Source organism: Zingiber officinale, unplaced genomic scaffold (assembly GCF_018446385.1).
Source record: "Zingiber officinale cultivar Zhangliang unplaced genomic scaffold, Zo_v1.1 ctg127, whole genome shotgun sequence".
In the NCBI taxonomy this organism is placed as follows: Eukaryota; Viridiplantae; Streptophyta; class Magnoliopsida; order Zingiberales; family Zingiberaceae; genus Zingiber; species Zingiber officinale.
The window spans coordinates 432,584-458,483 of record NW_024589823.1 but is presented as its reverse complement, the minus strand read 5'-3'; the positions used below and the strand labels follow the sequence as shown (position 1 = coordinate 458,483).

The 25,900-nt window shown below is 37.2% G+C and overlaps 2 protein-coding genes across 3 annotated transcripts; both read left to right on the top strand.

Annotated features, from left to right (window-relative positions):
* Positions 1-10,742: 10,742 nt before the first annotated feature.
* On the top strand, positions 10,743-13,028 carry LOC122035963. 2 transcript variants are annotated; one of them, XM_042595124.1, is made up of 6 exons: positions 10,743-10,946; positions 11,250-11,308; positions 11,550-11,685; positions 11,779-11,851; positions 12,424-12,490; positions 12,600-13,028. In XM_042595124.1, the coding sequence occupies exons 1-6, from the start codon at positions 10,795-10,797 to the stop codon at positions 12,629-12,631; spliced, it is 519 nt and encodes a 172-aa protein (XP_042451058.1). In that variant the 5' UTR covers positions 10,743-10,794; the 3' UTR covers positions 12,632-13,028. The 2 variants fall into 2 exon arrangements, with proteins under 2 accessions (XP_042451058.1, XP_042451057.1); XM_042595123.1 differs by having other exon boundaries at positions 12,424-12,502.
* Positions 13,029-17,715: 4,687 nt separating this feature from the next.
* Positions 17,716-21,248, top strand: LOC122035952 (zinc finger protein 36-like). Its single transcript, XM_042595111.1, has 2 exons — positions 17,716-18,467; positions 21,095-21,248. The coding sequence occupies exons 1-2, from the start codon at positions 17,716-17,718 to the stop codon at positions 21,246-21,248; spliced, it is 906 nt and encodes a 301-aa protein (XP_042451045.1).
* Positions 21,249-25,900: the final 4,652 nt, after the last annotated feature.

Genomic DNA, 25,900 nt, shown 5'->3' with positions numbered 1-25,900 from the left:
AGCCGGAGGTGGAGAAACGGAGCCAGTCACTTCCGTCGCCATACCCGTCTCCACCAAAACAGCGGCAAGAGTTGTCTCCAATTTCACTGTCGTCGCTGTCGCAGCAGGACAAGCCACTTCCGCCGCAGCCGCCTATCCGACAGCCGTCTCCGTCTGTATCCCAGTGCGGTAAGGTGTTCTCTTCCTACCAGGCCTTGGGGGGCCACAAAGCCAGCCATATTCGGAAGTTCCCTGCCGAATACAGAGCCGCCGCATCAGCGGCCGTCGTCACCGGAGCAGCGGACCAAAACAAGCCTCACGCTTGCTCTTTGTGCTCCAAGTCGTTCGCGACGGGGCCAGCGCTAGGCGGGCACATGAGGGCTCACTACGAGAGGAAGAGACGGCAAGCCGCAGCCGAGAACAGGCCGATGGCTGGGCCATCGTCCTCGCTGACTGAGTGCTCGACGGCGATGGGCTTGTTAATTGACCTCAACCAGGAGGCGATGCCGGAAGCGGAATTGGCTAAGGAAGAGGAAACAGTGAGGTCTCATCCGGCGGCGGCGGCCACCTCTCCCCCTCCTCGCTTCTTTACTTTCTTTTAATTTCTTTTAAGACATTAATTAATCTGGTTAGTTTGATTAATTAATGTCTCATTTAAGGAAATCTAGACCTGATCAACAAATAACTGTCAAGTTACAAGGGAACAAAACTAATGGCGATCGATATTGTTTATGTTGAAGCGGGAGCGGATCTTGTAGATTATCTATTTAGCATCTCGGAAGCATTGACAATCTATATGACTATAGCAAAGTGTTGGAGAATTACACTACTTGTATAAATGCATCATTATTTAGTTCTTTAACAGTGTTGGAAATTAATTATGAAAAAAAATAGTACAACACTTAATACGACACTAATTTGCACTTGAACTATATGACGAAGAGACGATTACACATGATATTACTTTTCTTCTTTAATAATTGAATTATTTTTTTGTTAATATTTTTCTACTAACCACCACTTCTTCGTTTATAAATATTATTATTTTTTAAAATACAATAATTCAGTAAATATTCTTTTTTAAAAAATTAAATATATATATATATATATATACCGATTAGTTTAAGGAGTTCAAATTAGTCAAATAGACCGATGGTTCAAATTTTCAACGGACAAGAGTCACTTATATTTCCAGACGACTCCATGAGTTGCATATGCATATATGTATCTCTAATGCCACAGCTGCTAGCATACGGTTTAAGTAATGTTAAATAATCGTGAACATTATAAAATCACAAACACCGGATGCGATCAAGAGTTTACAGTGGAAAATTTTAATTAATTTGGAGCAAATTAAAACCACCGCTGCCACTGCTACAATATTCACACGGCCAAATTACACCGGTTAAAATAATGATTATTTTGTAGACCGATTGAAGAAGATGAGAAATTATATTGACAAACAAAGAGGTTTTTTTTATAAGAAAGAAATTTTATTCGATAATAAAAGAAAACCCTTAAACAACTAAACAAACATACGCAGCCTTTGAAAATATTCTAAACCATATTTTTCATATCCAAAAACTTAATTATAAATCGCAAATGAAGCTATTATTAAAATAAATTAGTGCAATTTCACTAAAAAAAACTTTAGAAAAATTATACCAACAAGCAAAATATCATTGTTGGTCCTTTGACGGCCTACAAAAAGAGGTGAATTATATTGCACAATATAAAATAAAAAATACTTTTCTCAAACAATCGGGGTTTAACACAATTACACACTTTAAATAATAAAGAATGAAATGAAACAAGTACGAGACAAAAGAGTTTTTATTTGGATGACAATAAGAGGATTGCTACTCCAAGAAAAGTCGGCTCGATAGACAAATCTCCTTCTTCTCGAACAAAACGTTGGAGGCGGAAAAACCTCGTACAAGGAAATTAAACTCGTAAACTAAAACAGAAATAGAATTGGAGTATAGAGTGTGTTGTTTTGAGTGTTAAGATTATTATAGCCTTGCTTTGAGCACCTGAAAGGGTTTCGGGTACCTTGGTATGAATAAAACTTTATCCACGATGCAACGAATCGTAACAACTCGATCTGGATAAATTTCTATGGTCCGGGCGCCCTGATTTCCTTCGCACAGGGGCGCCTTGCCAAGGGGCCCCAGTTGAACTAAACTAGTTCGAGCGCTCGGAGTAGCTCTGGATGCCAGTCAACTTTATGTTGACTTTCTGTCCGAGTCTTTCGCTCCGGCTCCGCTCACTTGGATGATTTCGGCTATCCGGAATAGGGCTCACCCGAATCCATTTTTCAACCTTCACGAGCAATCTTCCGTTCTGACTTCTCATCCCTCGGAAACGTCGATGCCTCCTTGTTATTCACCAACGTACTCTTCTGCAGCACCTCGTCTCTCAGATGCACCGAGTCCGTCAACTCTCTCCTGTGCCGTCATTCTTGCTAGTTGCATTTTTCGCTCGACTTTCTATTCTCCTATAGTCCTTCACACTTAAACACAAGGCATCAAAAGACAACAGAACCTAACTTTGACTTGGTTGATTACATCAAAATTATCACGGGATAATTACAATTTCTTCATTTTTGATGTGAGCAATCCAAGTTAAGGTAGGGTAAACCAAAATCAAATAACAGTAAGGTAATTAGTATAAACTTTGCAATTAAAAAAATGGTCAAAAAATCAAGATGTACCCTCCCCTAAACTTGACCTCTAGTTCTCCCCCTTTGATCATATTAAAAATAATGGTATTACTTGAAATAAATTCAAAATAGAGTCTAAAGTATCATCCAAAAAATTTCATAAACTTTAAACTTAAAAAATCTAAATTTTTACAATTTGTAAACCATTTTAAACAAAGTTATTTGAAAAAATATTTTTATCCGTGGGATAATTTTAAAGATTTTTATAACGGTTAAACATACATATATCTAAATAAATGTAAAAATTTTATTTTTTAAAAAAATAATATAAAAATATTATTATTTTTTAAATAATATAAAAACATACGACCACTTCTTCGTTTATAAATATTATTTTTTTAAAAAAAATACAATACTTCAGTAATTATTATTTTTAAATAAGTTTAAAATATATATATATACACGGTAATAATCATTCTCGTATTTTTTTTTCATTTCCTTTCCTCATATTTCTTTATTTATATTCTTTTTTTCTAATGTGTAGTGATCTTGTCCGGAATATGAGTCGGATTAAAGGCGAGTGTACTGTTGCTGGTGTTGATCACAGAGGGGTGACTGAGATACCTTTCTCGTATGCGCTTATGAAAACGGACTCCCACGTGATGTTGACGACCGACAATGACTGAGCCGGCGATACTTGAGCTCTGCGCACACTCAAACAAGCACACAGGCGTTAGAGGCCAAAAACCAGGAAAAAAAGTCCCCGCAGCAGGCCCTCCGACACTAAAGTCAGGTACTTTTTCCCCAGAAGAACAGTGTATGAAGGAGAAAGAAAGTAGAAGACAAGTGCGAATGTGTGAGAGAGCGTACCTACGCAAGGGAGAGGACCTCCCTTTTTATATGTCAGTGCACACCTCTGGAGGCTGATCGATGTCAGAGAATGTCGGGTGTCAGGTCCTGTCGAGTGATGGAGGACACGTGGCATCCTCTGGAAGCCTCCATTCGCAGATGACCGCAAACCATCGAAATATTCTCTGACACGCAGCAGCTATTCTCTGATACTATTCCCTGACCTTCTTATCATGTAGCGTCTTCTGTCCCGATCGGGTATGAATAGGGCAGCTCGGGATAATCAATCGGGTATACCACATGGCTTAAACCTTGAGGGTCGGGAGTTGCAGAGAGATCGTTCAAGAGCTGATCGGGAGTTAGCTTACCAAGAGTTTAGCTTACTGAGAGCAGGTACAACCAGGCTGTGACAGCCCGACCAGTCATATCCAGGTAAGGTATCACCCCGACTGCCTAACAAAGTATCTCAGATATGGAGTTTCAGTCTGTGAGAACCTGACCGAGAATCATGTTGTTAACGTCGTTACATGGTCCTACCTCCTCTTTCCCTACCTGTTGACTGCCCCTCTGCTTGATTTTCAACTGCCATGTCCCCATGATTTATGACTGCCACGTCCCCTTGACTTCTGATTTTCACGCCCCCTTGACTTTTAATTGTCACACCCCCTTGGCTTATGACTGCCACATCCCCTTAACTTCTAACTATCCAACTTATCGGATCCCACTATTACACACCGTATCACAAGCCTCCCCTCCAAGTCTAGTCAAAGGAGGCTCAGGTCCAACTGACTAGACTCAGGCTCTGATTTACTTGTTCCATCATAACGTCCTCAAATGCTGCCCCTTTCACCATAGTGTCCTCTATACTTCATTAAATAAATGCAAATTTAGTCGGGCCTCAGTCTTTGATATTTCTTTTTCCTTTTTCCTGGTACTTCTTTGTTTGCTAATAATTCGCTCGGGAATAAGAGTGTAAAAGGCTGATCCTGTGAGTTATTGAGCGTAAGAATATGCTCACTTATAACTCGCACTGGAATGAGAGTCTGGAAGAGCTAAGCCCCTAGAGTTAGGATAAGGTGACTGACTAAATGTACATGTACTGACTGAGTTTCTAATATTTTTGAGTTGACTAAGGAGAGTACGATCAAAGGAGAACATTAAAATCAAAATAACATGTCGATTAAGATGGAGCAATCTTAATTTTGACGGACCTTCATCTTCATCTATGTGTTGCTGTATTTTTACTGAATAGGAAAAAAATACTATATATAATAATAATACATATTAAATTATAATATGTTTTTTAAAATGCCACAGTTGAAAAATATATAAAATACTTACGATCTCATTTAACAACGTCTAATTAATTTTTGTTGCTCAGGCAAATTCTGAAGGATCCACAACATTAAAATCATTTTAAGAAAATGAAGGATCCACAACGTTAAGCAATAGCTTACATTACCAGTGAATAAGTGATAACGAAAGGAAGTATTCCTTCTCGAACAGAGACGTCATTTTTTTTTTAATTGTAAGAAACTACAAGTATTCAAGTGTAGACGGATCACGAAATTATGTACGTAAACATGAATTATAATAAACATGATTTTATTATGTGAAAATATGCACGTACGTTACGTGCATTTACCAACTAGTAAGCATATAGTTGATACAAAAGATTATAGTTAACATTATAATTAAAAAAAGAATAAAATTAATACCTCTTGTTTCTGTAATGTTAAGAATTCCAGCAACGATATCTTCTTCCGTCGACATACGGAACTCATCAGTGTTCTTACGTTCTTCCACACGCCGTAATCGTTCCTGCAAACATTGAAAGAATGAAGTGAGTTTATCTATATATCTAGTAAAAAATCTATATGAAATTGACGCCATACGATGTCAGATGCACCTTCTGTATCTTCCTCTGCTCCTCCTCTTTCTCTAAATCATCAATATATTCTTGTATAAGTAAAGGTTAACTACTAACAAAAATGACTAGCTAACCTGAGAAATTTGCAACCCATCAAACTTTTCTAGTCCAGAGCATCTTCCGTCATCCTCCAGACGGTCTTGGACTTTTCTCCACTGGCTGTTTTGTTTGCCTAAAGTACAGGGATAGAACAAAATCAAAATACATTTAAGTAAAACAATTGACTCTACTACTATACTAGCTATACTATACTATACTATACTATACTATACTATGATCAAGTTGAGTAATGCCTTTATAAAGTCACAGGATTCAAGAAATGCTCTGTATTCCATTATGGTACACCAAGTTGCCAATAATTAGGTGCTCTAATTGCAATGACAAACAATTTACAGCCCAAATTCTTCAAATTTATAGGTAGATTAGATTCCCAATAAATCCTAGTCCCACAAAGGTATTAAGTAATGCATTATCATAATGTCACATTCATAATCATAAAGCAAATACGGCAGCAGAAAGTCATATTTCATTTGATGTCAGATTAGCAGCAATGTTCTCTGTGTGCCCTCGGGCTAAGCTAAAATCAAAATGTGAATTAAAATTATCTCATCATATAAAAGCCATGTTTAGCGATTGGCGTAAAACTATAACAGGACAAAAAGATAACAGATGAAATAAAAATGAAAAGCAAGCTAGAACCTTAAGATCATCAGGAATTGTCCATTTGGATTGCTTAGTGGTCTTGTTATAGTAGTATCTACAACAAATAAAAATAATTTTACCACTGGAACAAAAATAGCAGTGCTCGATTGAGGAACTTAGAAAATTAGAAGAAATTGTTAGAGTGAGGAATCAGCGCATACTTTTGACAATCTGAAGTAGTTAACTCCTTCCCGTCAGTGGATGCATCTCCCCTTTGATAAAAAAGAAAAAAAATGTTATTGCAAAGACTACCAAGATTTCCAATAAAAGAAAAAGTGAGGAGCAATAAATAAAGATCAATAAAAAATTATGTAAAGTGGAAGTTCAACGAGATACATTTAAGTAAAGAAAGCAAGATGAAATTTGGCACAATAACATCTCAAATTCAAGATATATATACAAGTCACGAATGAAATCAAGCCTAAGAAACAATCTTGTATTGAAATATTACAAGATATTACAGCATAATGAATAATATATTTGCAGGAGCTAGATCTCTTTTAAAACAAGGAAAGCCCTTGATCGAACAAAGAATGAAACACATGTTTGAGGGCAGAAGAAGGATACAAACACCGTGTGTGTCTGATCAAATAAAACGGATAAGAAAACACCATGCTTTAAAATAGGAGGCAAAGCATATACTACTTAGCAGAGTCTTAGTCATGAACACTTGATGACATATTAAATTTCATTAGAAACTTTTCTATTTGAATTTCATGTCAATCGTCTGATTCTCTTTGACATATTAAATTTTCAATTTGTTAGGAGTTTTCTCTTTCGGACTTCTCCCAGAAGAAACATCAAAGAGAAGCAGAAAATATTTAAAGTCATTTGTGTGTTGTACCATATTTGTTTGCAAAATAACGAGTAGGATAATTGTACGATCTTGTCGGATGATACGATCATATGATTCAGAAGTATCAAAATGATCCAAGAATGTTCAGAATCATTTTTTATAGTGATGTCGGAGCAGGATTGGTGAAATCAGTCGCAATCATAGAATTGATACGATCCTACGTTACCATGAATCTATATATTAGGAGGTTAAAATTTTTGACTTGGATTGAATCACAAGACTCATAGTATACAAAATTGAAGCTCCTTGATATATTTATCTTTGTAACCAGTAAAAAATATCATATAAATCTTTTCACAAGTTCATATTTTATATTTGAGATTATTTTCATCTTTTACGGAGTTAATGCTTTAAGACTATTTAAAACATTTGCTCAGTTAATCCTTGCAGTTTTGATCATCAAAAATATTTTTTTCTTTGTTCCTTTCCCTAAAATTATGAATTATAGACACATATTTCCTGATATTCAATTGAATCAATCTGTCTTTAAAAGATTATTTTCAATATTCGTGTTTAAATCAATGGAATTAATAGTTTTTACTAACCTTTTAACCGAACCATCTTATAATTGTTTAGTTGCAATGGTTGTAAACAAAATTTCATATTCAAAATATATGAAAATGATCATGAACTTATAAGAGAAAAATATCTCCATTAGTATAAAACCTTTGAAGTATAAATCAAAAATAAAATCACGAGGACTTAGATCTAAAAATAGACAATATGATATCTAGAGATATATATTTTAATTCTTTTGGTCATAACAGAAAGACTAACCGCCAAAAGAGTCATGGTTCAATTAAGCTATATGGGTGGACTGAGAGATTTTATGATAAATCTAGTTCAGATCTCACATAATACTTTTGAAGGTTTTTTTTTTGTTTTGTTTGCTTGAATTTGAGACAAGATTTATCTTTTCTTTATTTTTTTCTTTATTTTTTAATTTTATTAAATTAGAATCTTTGGCACTTTTATTTTGACTAATTTTTTTTATTTAAATTCTGATTAGAAAGAAATAATTTGATTGGATGATCCACGGTTTAATCTTATATGATTTATATGTATCAAAAGGAAATCTGAATTCTGGGAAGAACTAAAGTTTCAGATTTATTTTTTTTCCCCCAAAGTGGACAATATCATATACTATTATAAAAATATTTTAGTTTTTTTTCCTAACACTAATCATCTTGTAGTCTTTTTTTAGAGACCCTAGACCTTAAAAATATGATCTTACCTTCAATCCCATTCTACCGATCTAATTCTGACCCTAAATCAATCTTTATAAGATCATAATCCCATAAATTATGGTCCCCTCGAATGGATCTAGTGGCTAGCGCATGATGTGTTGCCACAATGAGATCTGAGGTTCGAATCTCGGCAAAGTCGAGATAAATACTTCCCTTATGTGCTAGTGACTATTCTAAAGGCTAGTAGTCGTCCGTAATTTACCTCCTCCGTGTTGAACTTGGGACGGGTTGGCGGGGGCGCTGGGGGCGAGCGTATTCGCTTTTGTGCCACAATAATCCCATAAATTATGTGTTGTACTACAAACCTTATATATGTGTTTGGTTCAAGTTATCATGTATAACCTTGGTCATGTGATTACCAATGATCCTGTCCGGAATCTGAGTCAGATGGACCGTCGGGTAAGGTGGATAGAATGTTGACCGGGTCATCAAAAGTCCTCTGGTCAACGCTACCTGCAACCAGTGACCGGGCAACCTTGGTCCCTGGTACCTTGATGCTTGAGGCGGATCCAACGAAAGTAACAGGCTAACACTAAAATAATGAAACGAATAAAGAGTGAGTATGGTAACGTACCCTGGCCCAGGGGGATGCCCTTGGATGGGACGCTACTCGAGTTGTTGTGACCCGAAAGAGCAGATGACTATGAGTAGGATGAATCTAATGGTGAGGAGCCGAACGCAATGACACAAAACTAGATGCGACCTCGGCACGCAGGCCGGACTATGACATCGACACACAAGTCGGGATAAGACACCGCACGCAGGCCAAGATAAGACGTCGACACGCAGACCAAGATATGATTTTGGCACGCAAGCCGAGATATGACATTGGCACATAGACCGGATAATAATAGCGACACAAAGATCAATACATGACACACAAACCAGCTCAGTGCAAAGGTCGAAACACAGAATACATGCCAATTCGGCGCGAAGGTCGGAACACAATGGAAGTGGAGACAGTTGTATTGGTGATAGCAGGGCCTACGACAGCCAAGGCTTAGAGGCTAGATCGGTGGCGAGGGCCGTGAAACTACACTGGGGTTGTCGTCGGAGCCACGGTGAGTGGCTGGAGTGAAGCGGGGAAGGGGGTAGAGCGTGGGCGTCTGGCGGTCAGGGCCGCTCATGGTCGACAGCGTCAGCGGGAGTGAGAAACAGTGCTCGCAGCAACATGGAGAAGAGAAAGGAGAGGAGGTTGCGCTGTGTGAGGAGGGCAGCGCCGAGTCCATCCAGTGGCGCGTCGTGAGAAGGAGAAGGAGAAGGAGAGAAAGGTTGTTGTCGCCGGCATCGAGAGAAGGAGGAAGAAGAAGACCAAGGTCGTTGCTGGCGGCCGTAGCTAGAGGGTAGCGGCGAAAAAGGGAGTAGTGGTGGTAGCGCGGTAAGGAGAGGGATGAGCGCGCCCAGCGTTGGCGCAGACGAGGATCCTGGGAGGGAGGAAGAAAGACCTCCTCTTCCTTCCTGTTGGCGACGACGGAGAAGAAAACACCCCCTTAAAACCCTACCTCGTGACTTTCCCAAATTACCCCTCTCTTTTCCCCTAATTCCTCCCCTACCCTAAACCATATCCATATCAACCAAGTAATCACATAATCAAAGTTATAGAGAATAAAACATAACCAAATGTTGTTTGGTTCAACCTAGGTAATGCAACAAAAACTTATTTGTTTGAAGATTTTAATGAATAACCTAGTTTAATATTTTACTATATTACCTTTAGTTACAAAACTAACCATATAATAATAATATTATTATTATTATTATTATTATTTTAAACTCTACGTTTTTTATTTTTTATTTTTCATATTTTTCTTTATTTTAATGTTTTTTTATTTTTTTCCATTTTTTATTTCTTTTCATTTTTTATTTTTTTTATTTCTTCTATTTCTTCTATTTTTATGTTTTTTATTTTTTTATATTTTTTCTATTTATATATATATATATATTATTATTTTTATTTATTTTTACATTTTTTCTAGTTTTTAATGTTTTTTCTTATTTTTAATTTTTTAAAGTTTTTTCTATTTTTAAAATTTTTAATGTTTTTTTTTATTTTTTAAAAAGTTTTTTATTTTTTATTTTATTTTTTTTATCATATTTTTCTCTTATTCGAGGATATTTTGGGTAAAAAAATTTCATTAACCCCGGAATCAAGAAAAACTTCAATTTTCCGATTCCGGATTACATGTCCCTTTTGTTGATGTATCGGATATGAAATATTACTCGGGAATCATCGATTACCTAAATCAAATAAAATTTTCATTGATAAAAATTATTAAAAATAACCACAAACCAAAGATACCCTTCAAATATTTTGAAGAATTATATCCATTTGCACTCTCTCGTCCAACCTGATTTTGACAAATGAAAAATTCTTCCAAAGTTTGTTTTTTTTTTTTTTTTTTTTTTTTTTTTTTTTTTTGAGTAATGCAGTATCCGGCGGGTGACACAAGACCGATCCGCGCTCAAAAATGAAGAAACGCTTTTTGAGGAATTTGTTTTGTTGTTTTTCTCTATTTTATAACTACTTTCATTTAGGCCTCGAAGGGTTTGGCCGAGGAACTCCGCCTCGATGGCTACCGCCGCACCTCCACCGTCGAAGCGCCGTCGGCAGGACCAGCACGATAAGGCAATCAGCGAGAGCTCCGCAACGAAGGGGAACACGCCTCTGGTGGTCTTCGCACATGGCGCCGGAGCCCCGTCCACTTCCGAGTGGATGCTCAGGTGACACCGATTCCTCTTCCTATTTGCACCAAATCGAGTCTGCTTCATGGTTGACAAAAATCAGAAGGGTTACTGATGCTGCAGTTTTTATCGGTGAATATACCTATTTTCTTCTCTTTGTTTCTGTCCGAATCGTCATATGAAATTCTTAATCAAAGGGGGAAAAAATTCCCCTTTCTTTCGGTTATAACAGACTTAAGCATTATTCTGAGTCGTTTTCAAGTGATCTCGTTGAGATCGAGTGATGCTTACACCTTTAGGAGTTCCTTTACTGACTTAAGATCCTACTGGTTCTCCTTTCAGATGGAAGAAAAAGATTGAGGAAGAATTGAATGCCATTGTTGTCACTTTTGACTATCCCTGTGAGTTTTCCCCCCTGGAATGATTCATTAAATGTTTCTTTATGGAATTGACTGTGTTGGAATCAGGCAATCAGCTCTAAAGATATAAACTCCTTTGCTCAGTGGACAAATAATACGTACTCTGGCTATCAGCAAATTGTTTGTAAAAGAAATCTCTATGTTTTTCTTTAAACTTGATGAGGAAGATCTGCTCCTCAATATGGAAAAAGGTGATCCTGCACATGGCTTACTTGGTTTGCAGATATATCTGGTGGAAAACGCAAGGCTCCTCCCAAAGCAGAAAAGTTAGTCGATCATCACTTGGATGTTGTAAAAGATGCAGTTAGCAAACATCCTGGGCATCCTCTTGTTTTGGTAGGAAAGTCCATGGGATCAAGGTAACGAACCTTTATTGGGACAATCAGCTAATTCTGTGTCCTTTTTTTTTTTTGTTCATGTTAATCTTTACTTTACACTTGCCGTTCTAATAGAGTGAGCTGCATGGTGACTACAAAAGAAGATATCCCTGTCGCAGCAATTGTTTGCTTGGGCTATCCACTAAAGGTGCCTATATTTTCCTTATAGCATCGATTAAATAAGTTCTGAAAGCTATGTGAGTCTATTCTTGATGAAAAAGCAATAAGAATTATTGTGTGACTGAGAAGATCTTGATCGATTGATTTTCTCCCTCTCTTGGTTCCTTTGAAGGCTTCAACTGGCTACTGTTTGAGTTTGGCTTCTTAGTTCTTAGGTCTCAAGTTGAATGTCTTGTATTACAGAAACAACAAAGTAATTGAATCAGCATTTGAAAAGTAAGATCCATGATGAATATGTTCCTCTACTTGGTAGTCTTTTGATCTCTCAAAATTGTTTAGAGTTATAAACTCAATTTTGATTGCACTAAACCCCGTCATCCACTCTTTACTTTGATGATGTAATAATTGATGAAGTCTTCACTACTTAATCCTGCATTCATTTCAACCAGAAATGATCTTTTGTAACTCAAAAGGTTGCATACATCCATCAGTTTGATTGTGCTTCTCTTACACATCCCAACTCACTGTCCAGTTGAATGGAACATGTAGTCTAACAAGTTGGGCATTATGATGTATTCAGCTTATTATCATGTGTTTTAGGGAATCAATGGAGCAATCCGTGATGAGACTTTGTTGCAGCTAGAAACTCCAACTATTGTTCGTGCAGGTCTGATTCATGGTCAGTGTGTTGTTTTTTATTTAGAAGATGCTAGCTCGGGCCTTATTCGTTTCTTCTGCTATGTTATCTACTGACTCAAAAATGGACATCAATACAGGGAAGCAAGGATGGTTTACGCCCACTGGATAAGTTGGAAAACACTCGAAAGAAAATGAAGTGTCCCAGTGTGCTGCATGTAATTGATGGAGGTGATCATTCGTTCAAAATTGGAAAGAAGCAACAACAGTCAACTGGGGTGGGTCAAGATGAAGCTGAACAAGGAGCTATGAAAGCAATGGCTGAATTTGTCAGCAAGTCTATCCCCGAAGAAGAGGGACGTGTATGAGACACTTTTAAATCTAATGGCTGTTAGCACTAGTAATCCTCCTTTTAAATTTAATGTAGTTATCATCTGCTCGTTTTCAGTTTGGTGCAACATTTATGTAACTTAAGCAGAGTGGTTATTTTGAAGTACTTTATGCATGGCATACGCTGGTGGAAATGTGAATGAAATAATGAGGTGGAGACGAAGAGATTTTATTGTGCATGAGTTTAGTTCCACATTAGAAGTCTCTTGGGTTTATTGTTGGTTTAAATTATGACACATCCATTGACGTTGTAAACATATGCATGGGAGAGACTCTCACGCATGAGTGTGTAGGGGTGGGTGCAAATCCAGGACCCGGATTGTACTGAACCAAGGTTGACTCGTGCGCGAGCACGACTTGCGCATGTCGAATATCGGACCGGTTAAGGTAAAATTTACCCAAAAGAATGAACCAACATATTGCCACTTGAATCTTGTTCAAGGGTGTAATGGAAACATTAATGTGAAATTAATGTGACATTAATCTTATTAATAATGATTCTGTAACGTTTTGACATTAATGAAGACATTAAACCCATTAATGACGAAATTAAACTCAGCATTAAATGATCATAATTTGATCATTTATTGCAGGCAAGATGAGAGCTCCTATATAAGGAGGCTGGATCTTGAGCGAAGCGAAGCGAAAAAAGTGGAAGCGAAAGCAAAGCGAAAGCGAAGCAAAAGCAAGAGAATTCCTCCACCAGAAGGCGATGCCGGAAGCCGAGAACAGGCCGATGGCTGGGCCATCGTCCTCACTGACTGAGTGCTCGACGGCGATGGGCTTGAGAATTGACCTCAACCAGAAGGCGATGCCGGAAGCGGAATTGGCTAAGGACGAGGAAACGGTGACCTCTCATCCGGCGGTGGCGGCGGGGGCGGCCACCTCTCCCCCTCCTCGCTTCTTTAATTTTTTTTAAGACACTAATTAATCTGGTTAGTTTAGTTAACCATTTTCAAAAAAAAACAAAGGAAGGAAAAAAAATGCAAGTTAAAGAAAAGGTCTCTGTTATTTAATTGTTGTAAACTGTTATATTAAATTTTCTTCGATATTTGTGGTCAATTTGGAGATATCTGTCAGTTGAAAAATTATATAATTATTTTGAAAAGTAATGAAATATATTTTTGATGGAAATATTTTTAAGGTGTTAAAATTTTGTTACCGGCATTAACTTAGTTATTAATCTAATGTCATCTTATTTGATCAATTTTAAATAACAATGCTGTTAATTAAAGATCGAATGGAGAATGATTTAAAATTAAAATAAGAGGAAACTTTCTTTTTCATTACTTAGCTAATTAAAACTAATTTTATTAGAAGTCTATAATTTAATATTTAAAAAAGATCTTTGATGAATTTAATAAAATAGATGATACGATGATAAGATGTGTCCCTTTAAAAGTGGGTCAATATAGTATAGATCGATCGATATAGTAGTCAAGGTTAAAAGGTTGACCGGACCGTCCAAACGATCGTCCTCAGCACTTGCAGTCAAGGTTAAGACCTTAACACTAAGCTATCCGATCCACCGTCCTAGTCAATCGGACCTCCGAACTGATCGAACGTAATACACCCCTTCCACAATAGCACAGTTGAGTGAAGAATAGGTCGATAGCTCCATTCAGTATGGCTGAGCTGGTGACATCCTGACCGAACGACTCGCAGTCGACCTACAACGAGATCCACCTACACATCTTATCGTACTCTTTTGAATGTTTGTGTCATCGATAACAGAGAATGTTTAGCAAACAAATAATACTTTAGAAACTTCTAGCTAGTCATATTAGATATTTACGTACTTGCTTAAGTAAATGTGTCAGAAGATACTTTGACTTGTCTTTTCCTAAGATGCTTTGGAAAATATACATATACTTTGAGATACGTGCACAAACGCTATAGTGTCACTATAAAAGGGGATCTCCATTCACAAGCGGGAGTATGTGCTATTTCATAGTCGAACACACTCATTGCTACAATTTACTTACTATTCTTCTCCTCGTACACGAATCACTGACTTGAGCATCGGTGGGCCAACGCCGGGAATCCTTCCCTAGCCCGACACTAACGCTCCTGATCTTGCAGGACAGCGCAAAGTCTTTCTCCAGTCAACACCAGAGCCATCGCGGAGTCTTTTTCCCGTCAACACCAAAGCCACCGCGGAGTCTTCTTCCAGTCAACACTAGAGCCACAGCGGAGTCTTCTTCCAGTCAACAACAGAGCCATGTGCCCAGCCAACCATCTTCTCAGCTTTCAGACAGGATCATATTTAGCGTCATATATCGGAACTACACCTGCATCCGAGACGTGAAGTTGAAAGATATTGGACAACTCACCACAGAAACATTAACTCAAAGAGTTACATATACTAATTAATGTCCAAGCTACAAAGATGGTGCAACAGCAACATCAGATGGCAGCCGACTGCCGAGCGTCCAACGACCTAGCTATATTGGTGACAGGTCAGCGAGCTAACCAAAGAGCTCGAGCAAAAGACCCTATTGACCGCAAACCAAACCACCAACAAGTACCGAATGCGTTGATCCCATACCACAGACTGTTATTTCGCACACCCTCGGGAGAGCATGGCCGAGCTGAAAGGAAACAAGGATCATCTCCGAGACTGCACTCATCCGGAACACGCAAAAGGGCAAAGCAACCCGACTCAATGACTCTCCCGAGCGGAGCAATAGACAATTCTCCCAAGAGATCCTCGACGATCAATTGCCACCTCACTTCAAACCTTTAATGATCCGAAAGTACACAGAGTCAACTGACCCCGAGGACCATGTACTGAAATTCGATAACATAGCCAAGCTCCACCAATACACCGATGGAGTCAAGTGCCGAGTGTTCCTCACCATACTCTCTAGATCGACGCAGAGGTGGTTCAAGCGCTTGCCTATCAAATCGATTTGCAGCTTCAAAGATTTTCGACCGGCTTCTCTACAATACTTTGCTAGCAGTCGTCGCTACAAAAAGACGAACGTGGACATGTTTGCAATCAAACAAGGGCCTAAGGAAGCATTACAAACATATTTTAAGAGATTCAATTAAGTGGTCATGGGCGTCCCATCAGCCACATAGAAAATCTTGATAAATGTCTTCTCCCAAGGGTTTATAGATAATAATTTTTTTTTCGCTCTCTTATCAGGAAACCTCCAAAAGACTTTGATCATCTTCTCAGACAAGCCACGAATTGCATCAATGTTGAAGAGACCAGTTAGCTCGAAAAAAGAAGTGATTCCGAGCCAGTGACTATCCCGGAGCGTCGAGCGTCCCACACCCATCAACCGCCAAAAGGGCCTCGAGTAGGCACAATGCATCAACATCAGGAGCCCCGAGCCCATGTGGTCCAATCTGTGGAGATCAAGCGAGCAAAACTCGCTGGGCCCTGACAGTGGACCCCGCTCTTCTGCTCTTATCATCGCTCGGCAACTCATAATATGGAGTATTGTTACCATCTCAACCCAAAGCCGTGCGGACCCACTCTCCCAAGCATTCCGCCGTCTATCACCCTCTCCTGAACGCCGCCATTACCATCAACCAGAAAGATAATATGATGAAAATCGTGTGACTATCGAGCAACACCGAATATAGCTCCAACAAAGAGATAATTAATCAGAAGTATACTTGGATATCTGCCGAATGACCACGCTCGTTAGCCCTTAGAGTAGTACATCTTAGTCACGAACACTTACTGACAACTTGGCTAATTAATTACAGTACAATCAACATGCTATTGACAGATGTATGATAAGAGACGCACCGACAAATTAAATTCTACAAAAAATAACCGTATAGGGAAGCTACCTTTGTGTGAAAATTTTGAAGCAAGTATAATTATGATAAACTTTAAAACTAATCAAGTGACCATGTTAAACTTTTTATACCAAAGTAAACATGAACCTAAAAAAAAAAATTGGGTGTGATATAAAGTCCGTACCAAATTAATAAGAATATCAGTGTTTCATAAAATATGACTTATCTCATAAATAAATGTTAGAAAACACGTGTATCTTATTTAATTTTCTTTCTGATAGAGGAGCATGATCCTAAATTTTGTAAAATTTAACTGATACATATCTGCAGCATCAGTATATTACTAAGTTATATAATTATCTTTTACTTGTTGTGAATAAATATATTTTATAATAATTAATTGATATCCGATCAATTAAAATATTTATATATTTTGAGCAGATACTTTTTTTGTTAATTATTTCTATAGTATTTTTTGAGCAGATACTCTTTGTTAGTTATTTCTATACTATTTTGAGCAGACGCTCTTTGTTAAATATTTCTATATTAATTAGATGATTTTCCTAGATACAATTAAATTGTTTTCAGGTTCAAGAACGACTTACATGGAAATCGTTATGATTGTAGAAAAATCGGAAGATTTAGAATAATATTGTTTTGCTCTTTTCTTCATAAAAATAAGATATATTTACAAATACGAGAAAAGATCGGGTTGATTTCCCAATCATATTAGTAAATAATTAATTAAATATTCTAAACCTAATTAGTTGTCTAATGAAATTTGTTGTTATCTGGTAATATTTACAAACCCAATATAGGAAATTAAATCATGATTGATATACATTATAAATTAATTCCTCTAATAAAATTAAACTCTAATCAAAATTTTCTACATTTATAAAAAGTATTTCCTAATATAATGAATACACGGGGTAATTCGAGTCGAGCGCTATTAAGAAAAAAATAATGAATTATTTGATTTGCATTGATTCGTTAACAAAAACAACATCCAGTTAATTCGTTTCTGATTCTCGTCTTGTCCCTATAAATATAACACAACTAATCTCTTCTAATCTCTTCTCCTCTTCCACAACAAGAAACAGAGCAATGGCGACCGGCGGTTACAATTCTCTGCCGTCCTTCTCCAAGGTGCCTAAGGGCAGGCGAACAGAGCGTCGCCGCCAATCGACTCTGTCGTTTTCATGGCACACCGAAAAAGAGAAGGAGTGTGCCCTCACGCTCGTGGACTTATCAAAGATGACTCCGGCAGAGGAAGAAAGGTCCCCGCTTTCTCAGCCGGAGGTGGAGAAACGGAGCCAGTCACTTCCGTCGCCATACCCGTCTCCACCAAAACAGCGGCAAGAGTTGTCTCCAATTTCACTGTCGTCGCTGTCGCAGCAGGACAAGCCACTTCCGCCGCAGCCGCCTATCCGACAGCCGTCTCCGTCTGTATCTCCCGCTCCGACACAGCGCAACCAGGCGCGTTATGTATGTTCCCAGTGCGGTAAGGTGTTCTCTTCCTACCAGGCCTTGGGGGGCCACAAAGCCAGCCATATTCGGAAGTTCCCTGCCGAATACAGAGCCGCCGCATCAAGGGCCGTCGTCACCGGAGCAGCGGACCAAAACAAGCCTCACGCTTGCTCTTTGTGCTCCAAGTCGTTCGCGACGGGGCCAGCGCTAGGCGGGCACATGAGGGCTCACTACGAGAGGAAGAGACGGCAAGCCGCAGCCGAGAACAGGCCGATGGCTGGGCCATCGTCCTCGCTGACTGAGTGCTCGACGGCAATGGGCTTGAGAATTGACCTCAACCAGAAGGCGATGCCGGAAGCGGAATTGGCTAAGGAAGAGGAAACAGTGAGGTCTCAACCGGCGGCGGCGGCCTCTCCCCCTCCTCGCTTCTTTACTTTCTTTTAATTTCTTTTAAGACATTAATTAATCTGGTTAGTTTGATTAATTAATGTCTCATTTAAGGAAATCTAGACCTGATCAACAAATAACTGTCAAGTTACAAGGGAACAAAACTAATGGCGATCGATATTGTTTATGTTGAAGCGGGAGCGGATCTTGTAGATTATCTATTTAGCATCTCGGAAGCATTGACAATCTATATGACTATATCAAAGTGTTGGAGAATTACACTACTTGTATAAATGCATACACTAATTTGCACTTGAACTATATGACGAAGAGACGATTACACATGATATTACTTTTCTTCTTTAATAATTGAATTATTTTTTTGTTAATATTTTTCTACTAACCACCACTTCTTCGTTTATAAATATTATTATTTTTTAAAATACAATAATTCAGTAAATATTCTTTTTTAAAAAATTAAATATATATATATATATATACCGATTAGTTTAAGGAGTTCAAATTAGTCAAATAGACCGATGGTTCAAATTTTCAACGGACAAGAGTCACTTATATTTCCAGACGACTCCATGAGTTGCATATGCATATATGTATCTCTAATGCCACAGCTGCTAGCATACGGTTTAAGTAATGTTAAATAATCGTGAACATTATAAAATCACAAACACCGGATGCGATCAAGAGTTTACAGTGGAAAATTTTAATTAATTTGGAGCAAATTAAAACCACCGCTGCCACTGCTACAATATTCACACGGCCAAATTACACCGGTTAAAATAATGATTATTTTGTAGACCGATTGAAGAAGATGAGAAATTATATTGACAAACAAAGAGGTTTTTTTTATAAGAAAGAAATTTTATTCGATAATAAAAGAAAACCCTTAAACAACTAAACAAACATACGCAGCCTTTGAAAATATTCTAAACCATATTTTTCATATCCAAAAACTTAATTATAAATCGCAAATGAAGCTATTATTAAAATAAATTAGTGCAATTTCACTAAAAAAAACTTTAGAAAAATTATACCAACAAGTAAAATATCATTGTTGGTCCTTTGACGGCCGACAAAAAGAGGTGAAGATTATATTGCACAATATAAAATAAAAAAAATACTTTTCTCAAACAATCGGGGTTTAACACAATTACACACTTTAAATAATAAAGAATGAAATGAAACAAGTACGAGACAAAAGAGTTTTTATTTGGATGACAATAAGAGGATTGCTACTCCAAGAAAAGTTGGCTCAATACACAAATCTCCTTCTTCTCGAACAAAACGTTGGAGGCGGAAAAACCTCGTACAAGGAAATTAAACTCGTAAACTAAAACAGAAATAGAATTGGAGTATAGAGTGTGTTGTTTTGAGTGTTAAGATTATTATAGTCTTGCTCTGAGCACCTGAAAGGGTTTCGGGTGCCTTGGTATGAATAAAACGTTATCCACGGTGCAACGGATCGCAACAACTCGATCTGGATAAATTTCTATGGTCCGAGCGCCTGGAATAGCTCCGGGCGCCCTGATTGCCTTCGCACAGGGGCGCCTCGCCAAGGGGCCCCGGTTGAACTAAACTAGTTCGAGCGCTCGGAATAGCTCTGGGCGCTTGGATGCCAGTCAACTTTATGTTGACTTTCTGTCCGGGTTTTTCGCTCCGGCTCCGCTCACTTGGGTGATTTCGGCCATCCGGAATAGGGCTCACCCGAATCCATTTTTCAACTTTCACGTGCAATCTTCCGTTCTGACTTCTCATCTCTCGGAAACATCAATGCCTCCTTGTTATTCACCAACGTACTCTTCTGCAGCGCCTCGTCCCTCAGATGCACCGAGTCCGTCAACTCTCTCCTGTGGCGTCATTCTTGCTAGTTGCATTTTTCGTTCGACTTTCTATTCTCTTATAGTCCTTCACACTTAAACACAAGGCATCAAAAGACAACAGAATCTAACTTTGACTTGGTTGATTACATCAAAACTATCATGGGATATTTACAATTTCTTCTTTTTTTATGTGAGCAATTCAAGTTAAGGTAGGGTAAACCAAAATCAAATAACAGTAAGGTAATTAGTATAAACTTTGCAATTAAAAAAATGGTCAAAAAATCAAGATGTACCCTCCCCTAAACTTGACTTCTAGTTCTCCCCCTTTGATCATATTAAAAATAATGGTATTACTTGAAATAAATTCAAAATAGAGTCTAAAGTATCATCCAAAAAATTTCATAAACTTTAAACTTAAAAATCTAAATTTTTACAATTTGTAAACCATTTTAAACAAAGTTATTTGAAAAAATATTTTTATCCGTGGGATAATTTTAAAATTTTTTATAACAGTTAAACATACATATATCTAAATAAATATAAAAATATTATTTTTTAAAAAAATAATATAAAAACATTATTATTTTTTAAATAATATAAAAACATACGACCACTTCTTCGTTTATAAATATTATTTTTTTTAAAAAAAATACAATACTTCAGTAATTATTATTTTTAAATAAGTTATATATATATATATATATATATACACGGTAATAATCATTCTCGTATTTTTTTTTCATTTCTTTCCTCATATTTATTTATTTATATTCTTTTTTTCTAATGTGTAGTGATCTTGTCCGGAATATGAGTCGGATTAAAGGCGGGTGTACTGTTACTGGTGTTGACGGAGGGGTGACTGAGATACCTTTCTCGTATGCGCTTATGAAAACGGACTCCCACGTGATGCTGATGACCGACAATGACTGGGCTGGTGGTACCTGAGCTCTGCGCACACTCAAACAAGCACACAGGCGTTAGAGGCCAAAAACCAGGAAAAAAAAGTCCCCGCAACAAGCCCTCCGACACTCAAGTCAAGTACTTTTTCCCCAGAAGAACAGTGTCTGAAGGAGAAAGAAAGTAGAAGACAAGTGCGAATGTGTGAGAGAGCGTACCTACGCAAGGGAGAGGACATCCCTTTTTATATGTCAGTGCACACCTCTGAAGGCTGATCGATGTCAGAGAATGTCGGGTGTCAGGTCCTGTCGAGTGATGGAGGACACGTGGCATCCTCTGGTAGGCTGAAGGAAGCCTCCATTCGCAGATGACCGCAAACCATCGAAATATTCTCTGACACGCAGCAGTTATTCTCTGATACTATTCCCTGACCTTCTTATCATGTAGCGTCTTCTGTCCCGATCGGGTATGAATAGGGCAGCTCGGGATAATCAATCGGGTATACCACATGGCTTAAACCTTGAGGGTCGAGAGTTGCAGAGAGATCGTTCAAGAGCTGATCGGGAGTTAGCTTACCAGGAGTTTAGCTTACTGAGAGCAGGTACAACCAGGCTGTGATAGCCCGACCAGTCAGATCTAGGTCAGGTATCACCCCGACTGCCTACCAAAGTATCTCAGATATGGAGTTTCAGTCTATGAGAACCTGACTGGGAATCATGTTGTTAACGTCGTTACATGGTCCTACCTCCTCTTTCCCTACCTGTTGACTGCCCCTCTCCTTGATTTTCGACTGTCACGTCCCCATAATTTCTGACTGACACGTCCCCTTGACTTCTGATTGTCACGCCCCCTTGACTTTTAATTGTCACATTCACTTGGCTTCTAACTGTCACATCCCCTTAACTTCTGACTATCCAACTTATCAGATCCCACTATTACGCACCGTATCACAAGCCTCCCCTCCAAGTCTGGTCAAAGGAGGCTCAGGTCCAACTGACTAGACTCAGGCTCTGATTTACTTGTTCCATCATAACGTCCTCAAATGCTGCCCCTTTCACCATAGTGTCCTCTATACTTCATTAAATAAATGCAAATTTAGTCGGGCCTCAGCCTTTGTTTCTTTTTCCTTTTTCCTAGTACTTCTTTGTTTGCTAATAACTCGCTCGGGAATAAGAGTGTAAAAGGCTGACCTGTGAGTTATTGACCGTAAGAATATGCTCACTTATAACTCGCACTGGAATGAGAGTCTGGAAGAGCTAAGCCCCTAGAGTTAGGATAAGGTGACTGACTAAATGTACATATACTGACTGAGTTTCTAATATTTTTGAGTTGGCTAAGGAGAGTACGATCAAAGGAGAACATTAAAATCAAAATAACATGTCGATTAAGATGGAGCAATCTTAATTTTGACGGACCTTCATCTTCATCTATGTGTTGCTGTATTTTTACTGTATAGGAAAAAAAAACTATATACAATAATAATACATATTAAATTATAATATGTTTTTCAAAATGCCACAGTTGAAAAATATATAAAATACTTACGATCTCATTTAACAACGTCTAATTAATTTTTGTTGCTCAGGCAAATTTTGATTTATAACTCTCATGTCTGGATTATATATTCGGAGATTCTTAAATTTTTTTTAGAACATACTCAATGTATCCGGTGTGAATTCCTGATCAACAACATTAAAAACATTTTAAGAAAATGAAGGATCCACAACGTTAAGCAATAGCTTACATTACCAGTGAATAAGTGATAACGAAAGGAAGTATTCCTTCTGGAATAAAGGCGTCATTTTTTTTTTTTTGAATTGTAAGAAACTACAAGTATTCAAGTGTAGACGAATCACGAAATTATGTACGTAAACATGAATTATAATAAACATGATTTTATTATGTGAAACTATGCACGTACGTTACGTGCATTTACCAACTAGTAAGCATATAGTTGATACACAAGATTATACTTAACATTATAATTAAAAAAGAAAATCGAATTAATACCTCTTGTATCTGTAATGTTAAGAATTCCAGCAGCAATATCTTCTTCCATCGACATACGGAACTCATCACTATTCTTACGTTCTTCCACACGCCGTAATTGTTCCTGCAAACATTGAAAGAATGAAGTGAGTTATCTATATATCTAGTAAAAAATCTATATGAAATTGGCGCCATACGAAGTCTGATGCACCTTCTGTATCTTCCTCTGCTCCTCCTCTTTCTCTAAATCATCAATATATTCCTGTACAAGTAAAGGTCACAAACAAAAATGACTAACTAACCTGAAAAATTTGCAACCCATCAAACTTTTCTAGTCGGTAGCATCTTTCGTCATCCTCCAGACGGTCTTGGACTTTAATTTCTCCACTGGCTGTTTTGTTTGCCTAAAGTATAGGGATAGAACAAAATCAAAATACATTCAAGTAAAACAATTGACTCTACTACTATACTATACTATACTATACTATACTATGATCAAGTTGAGTAATATGCCTTTATAAAGTCACAGGATTCAAGAAATGCTCTGTATTCCATTATGGTACACCAAGTTGGCAATAATTAGGTGCTCTAATTGCAATAACAAACAATTTACAGCCCAAAATTTTCAAATATATAGGTAGATTAGATTCCCAATAAATCCTAGTCCCACAAAGGTATTAAGTAATGCATTATCATAATGTCACATTCATAATCATAAAGAAAATAGGGCAGCAGAAAGCCATGTTTCATTTGATGTCAGATTAGCAGCAGTGTTCTCTGTCTGCTCCCGGGCTAGCTAAAATCAAAGTGTGAGTAAAAATTATCTCATCATATATAAAGCCATGCATGTTTAGCTATTGGCGTAAAAGTATAACAGGACAAAAAGATATAACAGATGAAATAAAAATGAAAAGCCAACTAGAACCTTAAGATCATCAGGAATTGTCCATTTGGATTGCTTTGTGGTCTTGTTATAGTAGTATCTACAACAAATAAAAATAATCTTACCAATGGAACAAAAACAGCGGTGCTGGAGGAACTTAGAAAACTAGAAGAAATTGTTAAAGGGAGAAATCAGTGCATACTTTTGACCATCTGAGGTAGTAAACTCCTTCCGGCCTGTGGATGCATCTGCCCTCTGATACAAAAAGAAAAAATGTTATGGTACTCCAAAGACTAATTAATGAGATTTCCAATAAAAGAATAAGTGAGGAGCAATAAATAAAGACCAATAAAAAATTTTGTAAAGAGGAAGTTCAACCAGATACATTTAAGTAAAGAAAGCAAGATGAAATTTGGCAGGATAACATGTCAAATTCAAGATATATATACAAGCCACGAATGAAGTCAAGGCCAAGAAACAATCTTGTAGTGAAATATTTTCTTGTTCACTAGATATTAGGTACAACATAATTTGAACCATGCACCAAACTCGCCCAAGTTAATGAATAATGTATTTGCCGGAGCTAAATCTATTTAAAAACAAGGAAAGCCCTTGATCGAGCAAAGAATGAGACACATGTTTGAGGGCAGAAGAAGGATACAAACACCATGTGTGTCTGATCAAATAAAACGGGCAAGCAAATACCATGCTTGAGAAGAGTTGTACTTTAAAATAGGAGGCAAAGAATATATATCCTACTTAGCATAGTACGTCTTAATCACGAACACTTGGTGACAATTTGGCTAATTAATTATAGTACAATCAACGTGTTATTGGCATATGTATGATAAGATATGCACCGGCAAATTAAATACCGTAGAAAATAACCATGTAGGGAAGTTATATACTTTTGTGTGAGAATTTTGAAGCAAGTACAAGTGTGATAAACTTTAAAACTAATCAAGTAACTTAATCGACATGACCATGTTAAACTTTTTATACCAAGGCAAACATGAACCTAAAGAAAAAAAATTGGTGTGATATGAAGTCCGTACCAAAATTAACAAGAATATCAGTGTTTCATAAAATGACTTATCTCAATAGACGTCATCAATTCAAGGGGCTTCTCCCAGACAGATTTCCTAGTCTTCTTATTATAATAGTATCTGAAATGCTTTTTTTTGGATGAATCATAATAAAAAAGAATAATGTACAAAACTAATGAAAGGACAAAGAATACCGTATACTAATATGAGGCATGACAGACATTTTAGTGGAACGCTGATCACAATCAAAGTAAACAAATAAAGGAAAAAATTATAAAAAAATAACGAAAAACATACTATATATATTATATATTATTATTTTTTCATTCATCTAAATTATTAATATTACCTTGATCGGGGATGGAGAGGACTTTACTGTACCATGGAGAGAAACGATCTATATGAGTACCAAAGTCGAAGTGGAAAAATAAATATTAGGAAACACGTGAAATGAAACCACTGCTTGGGAATTAACCATAAGGGTGCGTTTGATTAGGGATTATCCTTGATAACTTTGATTATCCATCCAAGATTATCAACAAAAATCCTGTTTGATTTTACCTTATTTAGTTTTCTTTAGCATGACCCTAAATTTTTTTGATTGTTTAAATTTTGTAAAATTTAACTGGATACATATCCACAGCGTCAGTAGATTACTAAGTTATATAATTATCTTTTACCTTATTGTCAATATATTTTATAATAATTAATTAATTGATACATGGATTTATTTTTATTTTTTTTCCCTAAATTATTTTGAGATCCACTAAGATATGATGGCA

Bases quoted from the DNA above. Each gene is read 5' to 3' on its own strand.
- LOC122035963 (XM_042595123.1), top strand. From the start codon at position 10,795: ATGGCTACCGCCGCACCTCCACCGTCGAAGCGCCGTCGGCAGGACCAG. The intron at 11,686-11,778 runs GTAACGAACCTT...CCGTTCTAATAG, and splicing joins GGAAAGTCCATGGGATCAAG to AGTGAGCTGCATGGTGACTA. The intron at 12,503-12,599 runs GTCAGTGTGTTG...ACATCAATACAG, and splicing joins TCGTGCAGGTCTGATTCATG to GGAAGCAAGGATGGTTTACG.
- LOC122035952 (XM_042595111.1), top strand. From the start codon at position 17,716: ATGGCGACCGGCGGTTACAATTCTCTGCCGTCCTTCTCCAAGGTGCCT. The intron at 18,468-21,094 runs GTCTCAACCGGC...TCTAATGTGTAG, and splicing joins AAGGAAGAGGAAACAGTGAG to TGATCTTGTCCGGAATATGA.